Source organism: Ipomoea triloba, chromosome 14, assembly GCF_003576645.1.
Source record: "Ipomoea triloba cultivar NCNSP0323 chromosome 14, ASM357664v1".
In the NCBI taxonomy this organism is placed as follows: Eukaryota; Viridiplantae; Streptophyta; class Magnoliopsida; order Solanales; family Convolvulaceae; genus Ipomoea; species Ipomoea triloba.
In genome coordinates, this window is record NC_044929.1 from 5,278,513 (window position 1) to 5,287,256 (window position 8,744).

General features: G+C 32.4%; 2 protein-coding genes and 1 non-coding gene across 3 annotated transcripts in view; 1 reads left to right on the top strand and 2 right to left on the bottom strand.

The window, feature by feature from the left end:
* Positions 1-1,275: 1,275 nt before the first annotated feature.
* On the top strand, positions 1,276-5,229 carry LOC116003845 (probable prefoldin subunit 5). Its single transcript, XM_031243783.1, has 4 exons — positions 1,276-1,601; positions 1,687-1,790; positions 2,818-2,895; positions 4,881-5,229. Exons 1-4 carry the CDS (start codon positions 1,385-1,387, stop codon positions 4,962-4,964), a joined length of 483 nt encoding a protein of 160 aa, XP_031099643.1. The 5' UTR covers positions 1,276-1,384; the 3' UTR covers positions 4,965-5,229.
* Positions 5,230-5,693: 464 nt separating this feature from the next.
* Positions 5,694-5,765, bottom strand: TRNAH-GUG. The gene has a single exon. It is a non-coding gene; the product is annotated as a tRNA-His (tRNA).
* A 2,650-nt stretch (positions 5,766-8,415) lies between these two features.
* Positions 8,416-8,744, bottom strand: part of LOC116003635 (dehydrodolichyl diphosphate synthase 6-like) — a 3,161-nt gene continuing 2,832 nt past the window's right edge. The window contains exon 4 of the transcript XR_004094685.1: positions 8,416-8,648. The gene's annotated coding sequence lies outside the window, so the exon portion shown is untranslated. The remainder of the gene's footprint in view (positions 8,649-8,744) is intronic.

Genomic DNA, 8,744 nt, shown 5'->3' on the forward strand with positions numbered 1-8,744 from the left:
ATATATTATTTTTATTCTTTGCCTTCTTTATAATTTGAGTCATTTTCATTTTTTGTACTACTGTTATTGAGGCATTGTCAATTTTAGTCCACTTCATTAATTTTTGCCACATTGCGACCAGTTTTATTTAGTCATTGCCACTTTTAGTCAACTGTTAAAATTTTCGTCAAATTGCCGTCCAAAATAGGTGTATTTTTGGTCTTTTTATGCTTTGGTCATCTCCTTAACCCTTTGCAGTGGTTTTCCTTACACATTTTCATCAATTGAAGAGATCCGGCGAAAGCCATGTGCGCCACATTACAAAGCCATGGCTTTCGCCGGACATCTTCATTGGATAAAAATCTGTAAGGAAAACCACTACAAATGATGAAGGAGATGATCAAAGCATAAAAAGACTAAAATACCCCTATTTTGAATAGTTATTTGACGAAAATTTTAACGGCGGACTAAAAGTGGCAAGAAGTAAATAAGACTAGTCGCAATGTGACAAAAATTAATGAAGTGGACTAAAATTGACAATGTCCCACTAACAGAAGGACCAAAAAATGGAAATGACTCTTATAATTTCATATAAATGAATTTTAAGATTTTCTCATACATCAATGTTAAATTTTAATAGGTTTTTGAAGCTGAGTCATTTCCATTTTTGGTCCTACTGTTATTGGCGCATTGCCAATTTTAGTACACTTCATTAATTTTTGTCACAATGTGACCAGTCGTATTTAGTCATTGCCACTTTTAGTCCACCGTTAAAATTTTCGTCAAATGGTCATCTAAAACAGGGGTAGTGGTCATCTCCTTGACCATTTGCAATGGTTTTCCTTACACATTTTCATCCAATGAAAAGGTACGGCGAAAGCCATGTGAGCCACATTACAAACCCATGGTTTCGCCGGACCTCTTCATTGGATTAAAATGTGTAAGGAAAACCACTGTAAATGGTAGAGGAGGTGATCAAAGCATGAAAAGATCAAAATATCCCTGTTTTGTATTGTTATTTGACAAAAATTTTAACGATGGACTAAAAGTGATAAGGACTAAATAAGACTGGCCGGGTAAAAATTAATGAAGTGAAATAAAATTGACAATGTCTCAATAACAATAGGACCAAAAATGGAAATGCTGGAGATTAAAATTATCGCTGCATGAATAATTCAAAAGGGTCACCCTTGTAATTAAGAGATTAATTTATCATTAGGGCACATTAGAAAGACTAAAAAAGCCAATTTTGCTAAATTATCATTGCTAGAAGTTAATTAGAATTGAAAGTTTTGGTTATTTTCCCAATTAAGAATACGATAGTTCGAATTTCATAGCAGTTTGGAGCAGGACATAGTTCAATCTTCGCCCTTAAGCAGTCTCTGAGAGTGGGTTGCGAATTGCAATGGCGTCCTCGAAAGGTCCAGGAGGAGCGGCTGCGGCGGCGGCGGCAGCGGCAGCTGAGTTAGAGAAATTGAGCGTGGAGCAACTGAAAGCTGTGAAAGAGCAGACCGATCTCGAAGTCAACCTCCTCCGAGACAGCCTCAACAACATCAAAACCGCCACCGCCCGCCTCGGCGTCGCCTCCACTGCCCTTAGCGATCTCTCTCTCCGCCCCCAAGGTCTCTCTCTCTCTCTCTCTGTTCGATATTCTTCTCTCTTTTCCCCTGCGTAAATCACTTTAAAAGTTTTACGGGTGGGTTGCAGGGAAGAAAATGTTGGTTCCTCTAACGGCGTCGCTTTATGTACCGGGTACTCTGGATGATGCTGATAAGGTTTTGGTTGATATTGGGACTGGGTATTATGTGGAGGTTAGTAGTATTTTCTTCTATAGTTTTGGAAATTTTTTAGATTTTTAATTTATATTGCTGTACAAGTTTCAATGTGAGAATCATTGGATCCAAAGAATACGTGTTCTTGTAATGCAGTTTTTGTAGAGGTTTCAGTTGGAATTACATTTAGCTACTAGGTACTGGAATATTTGAGAACTGAAGCGGTGGATATTTGTTTGTGTTCTTCTTTGCATTATTTATTAAGAGAGAAAATCCTTTACTTGATTTACACATGTAAAGCTAGAATGCAAGGTATTACTGTTAATCTGTTATGAATTAGAAATCATTAATGGAGGTTTACACTGCCATTCTTTGATGACCTAACATCAAATGCTGTGCAAATATATGACATGTTCGTTAAAGGTTGATTAACAATCCCTTACACTTATAGTGATGAGGGTATTCATTATTCATTTACTAATGGTGAGGCGATTTTTAATCAGTTAATCCCACTCCATCCCAAGACTCCCAAGACTAGAACTTATCCAAACTTTTGGGATAAAAGGGTGTGACCCCCAGATATAGAGATGGCCCAACTGTAAACCAAACCTGGGGTTTAGAATTCTTAGTCCAATCCCTTCATTCCAATGAACCATACAACTTCTAAGATTTTTGGTTTACGCTAGTGACCTTCATCTTGCAGCTTTTGATTTGTTGTGGCTGGGTTTCTCGAGTTCATATTTTACCCAAATATATGGTCTGTTATAAGGAGATGATTGGATATCAAATAAAGATGTTCTGAGAAAGGGGTTGGGGTGTTACTTGTCAGATGAAGCTTCTATGTATAACCCTCCATATCATTTCTCATAATCTCCTTAGAGTCCAGTGGTGCACAAGTTCTTGACTAATTAAGATACAGTGAACTGTGTTAGACACTGTATGAATAGTATCTGCTATGAACATGACGGGGACAATGCCTTTGGATCATTCTTTTTTTTTTTTTTTCTTTATCAATTCCATGAGAACTTTATATCTAACATGACTTTTATTATCTTTGTTTGTTTAGAAAACTATGGCAGAAGGAAAGGATTACTGTGAGCGTAAAATAAACCTGCTACAGTCCAATTATGATCAGCTTCTTGATGTAAGTCAGAATGACCATCACCATCTTTTATTAAGTGGAATATGCATATTTGCGTTGTTATTAATACGAAGCCATAAATTGATCCATGAAATTGAATTTTTGGTTCATCCAGTTTCAACTGTTGGATCTCTGGTCTGTACATAATTATTTAATATAATATATAAAAATTTCTTAATATCAATGATATAAAAATAAGGTGAAGATGGTAGATATTAATCCATAAAGCTAAAAGATTTAAGCAAAGTATACAGTAAATAACCCTCAATCACTACTCTAACAATGCTCATGGAACAATTTTAACACCATCCAACATAGTTAATTAGAGGGTTGGAATATTAGAGTATTAGACAACCACAACATTAGCAAAGTAAAAGTTCATATCAAGTTCCATCAACCAGGTATTCCATATTTGCAATCCAAGTTTTGCAAGTCAAATTAAATGTGAAAACATGTATAGACCATGAAGTCCAATTAAGAAATCAAATAATTTGTGCCTTCAATGCCATGGACTTCATGCGTTTGGATTTTTAATTGAAATCTATTATTTTTTTTTTTCTCTTCTTTTTTTTTTCCCCCCTTCAATTAAGAATCCCACAGTTCAAAGAGAACTGCAGTTTGTATTGTTTTCATAAACTGTGGTTGGATCATTCATATTTTTATATAACCTGTGGTTGGATCATTCAGTATTTTTATATAACCTTACTGATATTCTGCTGAGTGCTGACCCGCGATTCAATTGTGGGTTGTTACAGTGTTAATAACACTGTATATTACATTGATGGGGGACTAATTCTTGGGGCTTGTTCTTTCCATAAAAGTGTGAAACTTTCTCTATTTTCATTCATCAGTATTTAGTAACATTCCCTTTCCTAAAAGCATCAGTCATATCTTGGCCTTTCTGCAAGGTGCAAGTATTTCCAATTTGTTGAATTTATATTTTGATTCATTTCTTTAAAAGTTTTTAACAAACACTTACTGTTAAGCTTGACATCATTGGCATGTTATTCTATAACACATGGAAATTTCTGTCTACATTTTAGCTGTGTGGAAGCATCATTCATGCAAAATTTCAAGTTGTTTTATTTTCTGCCTAAAATATTAGTGACCATTGAAAAGGTTGCTTCAAGAAGTTGATTTAGCTAAGTTTGTTCGTTTTACCAACATCTTGTCCTTGTCAGTTGATCTGTACTGGGTAGCCAGCTCTTTTACAAATTTGAGTTGAGTTGGTTATCAAATGTTGTGTGGACACGTTTTAAAGAGGTGGGGGTGGCTACAAGCTTAAAGTTTTTAAGATTTCACTAATATTTACATTAAGAATAAGCAGAGCACAATGCAACTAAATTCCTATTAAAAGATCAAGCAATTATTTTTTAAAAAAAATGTATAGACATCAGATAACCCATTAAACATCACTTTTGAACTTTCAAAGGATAAGCAACATTCTTGTCAATAAGGGACATGAGAGAGTCCACTGGGGCCAAGTATATACAACATGGCTCAGAACATCCATATTTACTCATTAAACCTCATAATAAGAAAAAGAAGAAACTTAGCTTAGCATCTTAGATGTCTCAGGTAAACATACACATATACCCCATTTAGACTATTTAGTATCCTAAAAGTGTTAGCAGAAAGGGAAGGAAACGAAGAATTGGGTCAATGATCAAGCTGTCGATTGTGTATCGTTTATAAAAACTTAATGGATATGCAGTTAGTTCCATTAAAAAAAAAGAGTCTATTCTTAATAGTTTGATCTTCACCCTCAACACGTGATCAGTGTCATATTAAGTGCACTATAAATTCAGTGTTGCAAAATCTCGTGGCAATATATGTGGTAAGGAAATCCATTTCAGATGAAAATGTCATCTTTCTGGAATTTGCCTTTTTCTGCTTTAATCTATCCATATCTGGCTCTATGCATGTCCATCCATATCTATACATTAATGCTTCCTTTAGTAACGAGTACTAATAAGTAATAAATGCAGGTGACGACTAAGAAGAAGAGTATTGCTGATGAAGCTAGTGTTATCTTACAAGCCAAATTGCGGCAACTTGCCTCAACACCGTAAAACATAATGTACGCCTATTCATATATGGACTGTTTCAATGTTACAAGGGGAAGTAGAACATTAACAGTACAATTGCATGTTTTAAGATCACATCAACTTCCCCTTGTTCTTTGATTTGATTGGGATACAGAAACTTATCTAGATATTTTTCTGGTTTGATGTACTATTTAAAACAAATGGTTCGGTGTCACATCATTTCATTTTGGTCTTCCATTTTGTAGAAAAGAGATTAATAGATTATGTTCTTGACTTCTTCACTTAGAAATTAAGTGCATCTTTTTTTTGGTGTAACTAAGGTTTTTGGGGATTCATGGTCACAGATGAACATATCCCAACATGGAAAATTAGAAGAATTTCCTAAATTATTCCTTCTTCCCTCAAAAGGTTGAATTCCCAATCCCAAGAGCTCGACAGAGCATTTAGGAAGATGTAAATCATGATGATTCATGGTTCGGCTAAGCTAAACTTGAGCTCGATAGAGCATTTGGGAAGATGTAAATCACGATGATTCATGGTTCGGTTTATCTCTACGTTGCCGTTGAACCATTAAGCTAAACTCGTGCAAATAGTAAATCATGATGTATGACTCATGGTTCGGCTAAGCTAAATTCGAGCTCGACAGAGCATTCGGGAAGATGTAAATCACGGTGACTCATAGTTTGGTTAATCTCCACGTTGCCGCTGAACCATTAAGCTAAAATCATGCAAACAGTAAAATATATTAAAGAATGTGGCTGCTGGGATTCGAGCCCAGGTCTCCACGGCCACAACGTGGAATTCTTACCACTAAACTACAGCCACTTTGTTTCTTAAATTACTTCTCCGTCAATAAGTTGCAGATCACAAATTACTTGAATTTGTTGAATTGTTATCGCAAAATTAAATTGTAAGCATTAATTCCTGTTAACATTTTAAAAGTTTTCCACTTTTTTAGTTCAAAATTATCTTTTGTTCAAGTGTTTGATGTGTTCTAACTGATATAAGTCATTATAATTTTGAATTGAAAATATAACACATTTTTAACTGTTTTTACAATAATTTTAATTAGAATGACTAAATGTGACAAACTAAAAAAACATCAAATTTGTGCACCAAATGATGATGATGTGGACCAAATTCAGGTAAAATGGAACTTTTGGTTCTTGTCTTCTTGAATTGTTTTACTTTTTAAATTTTGGATCTTGTAAATTAATTTAAACAAATTTAGCCTCTCAATTGTTTATAATATTGCATTATTAGTTCCGTTATATAATTGTCAAAATCTATTAACATATGGAGTTATTTTTATTATTTAGAATTAATATTCACTATTAAAAATAATATTCTCATGGAGAGAGTGAAACTTTAAGCATGAATATTGAATCTAAATGACAAAAATAGTCTCATAAAAAAGAATTTGCTAACAAAATTTGATAGTTATATAACAAGACGGACTAAAAGTGTAACATAATATATAATTAAGATACTCCGTATTAAATCTGTTCAAATCAATTCTTAAAAGTAAAATAATTCAGGAACCAAAAGTGTTATTTTCTCAAAATAATAATAATAATAATAATGTGGACTAAATTACAAAAAATGATTTAATAGTCATGGACAAAAATTAAAATAATTCATGTTGATACTTTGAACATAATTATATCTTTAATTTTTCTTTAAATATATAAAAATTCTAAATTGAAGTCTTCATTTTGAGCTATACATTTATTGTAGAGATTTTCTAAAAAAATTAAGAAAATAAAGAAAAAGGTTTTATAACTTAGTAGGTTAGTTGGGTTGTGTGAATAGATGGTAGGAGGCAGAATATGTCTGAAATTAACCTAACATTTGTTTATGCTTTTGGGACATGTCTTTTTATGATTAGTCAGACAGATCCACTTGCTAATGCCATTTTGCTATATATTAAAACCTTCCTATCTTTGTTTTCCAAATTATTTTAGTACTCAGCTTTGTTACAGTGTAATATTGATACTTTCTCAATTTATTAAAGTATAAAATGTCACGGTACCTACTGAAATTCGAACTTATGATCTCTCATTTGGGAGAGTCACATTATGTAGCTTAACAAAAAGATCTTTGGCAGACAAGTTTAATTAGTTATTCCTTTCATTCGAAAAAAAAAACTAAAAGAAATAATAACAATTGCCCACTTCAAATATATGTATAATTTTAAATAAATATATTAATTATATTGATTAAGTGGTATATTTTATTTTCTTTTTTGTTCATAATAAATGTATTATAAATATAATTTAAGGGTACAAGATATTTAATTTTCTTTTTGGATAATGAAGTAAAAGGGCATATATGTATTTACAGGGAAGAAAAACTTTAATGAACATCTCAAAATTGTAAGAATGACAATTTTCAGAGATATTGTTTTCCCCAAAAATTCCAAATTTTTTATGTCAATGTTACTCAATCATTTAACAATATCAACATTAGAGCAAAACTATTTGGAAGCTTAGTTGAATGCCTAAATAGTTGGACTTAAAAGTTAAAACTCTATTTTGCCGTACAACACTTTTTCACTTTAAAAAATAGTCCTACTATCATATCATCATATTTATAATTTATTTATTATTTTCTTTACATTCCCATAATTTCAACTCACCTCCAAATAATAATGATACTCTTTAAAATCAACTTTTGCCCCTCAGAAATATACTTCGAAAGCTTTTATCATGAAAAAAGTACTTTTGAAAACTTTACAAATAATGTAAGCTTTGATGTGGCAATGCCATATATCCATGCAATTCCCTCCTTGCCGAACTCCATTATATAGAATGAGGGGATGAATATTGAATAGTGAAAGTATAGGGCATATATAAATGGGGGCTTTTATGGATACATTATGTTTTAAAAAATGATATTTTGTTGTCATTTTTGAATAATTGTTGGGCAAACTCAATAAAATCTGATTAGATTGGCTTTTTTGGATTAGAAATTATAATTATTACAAAATACAAATGGGGGCTTTTTTGGATTAGAAATTATAATTATTATAAAATACAAATGTTTAACATTAATGTATCAATTTGTAAAGATTTCAATATAATTTTTTTTTTTTTTTTTGTAAATCAACCGGGTCTTTCTCCGTCCGTTTAACGGTCCAGGTTTATTCGCGTTAGCTCCGAAAGGCACCGAAATTGGCCCCAGGGTAATCATCACTTATGCATAATTAAATATAATTTTTACAAAACATAAAAGTTTACATTTTTCAACAAAGTTCTAAAGATTTGAATATGATTATACAAAGCATAGATGTTTTCAAAAAAAATATACAAAGCATAGATGTTTAAATTTTTTCCGCCAATAAATCTATAATAAATAGGAAGAGTTTGTAATTTATGTAATCAATGTGCCTGTTCTTTATTGTTTTTAGTCTCTCGATTATAGTGACCTTTTCGCTTTTGATTATCAATTTTACTAAATACGTGGTCCAGGTCACTTCATTGAGTAAAAACATCTTTATACTAAAAATGTGAAAGAACATTGTAGCTATGAACATTTGTAATACTTTCCTAATTTATCAAACAAATTGCTAATATAAATTTGGTTCATCTTAGACCAGGAATTACGGTGTAACATGTTGGGCGTCGGCCGGGTTAACCGAGCTCAGTCCCTGCTCGATTCGACTAAGGTTCCAAATAGTATTCAACAGCAGTCACAAGATGGTAACCCCTGAGAAGTAAGCATAGCGCGAGATCCATCATAACATATATCCCTAGAGCTGTTTATAAAATTTATTTAAAAAAAAAAAAAGGGGGGGGGGGGGGG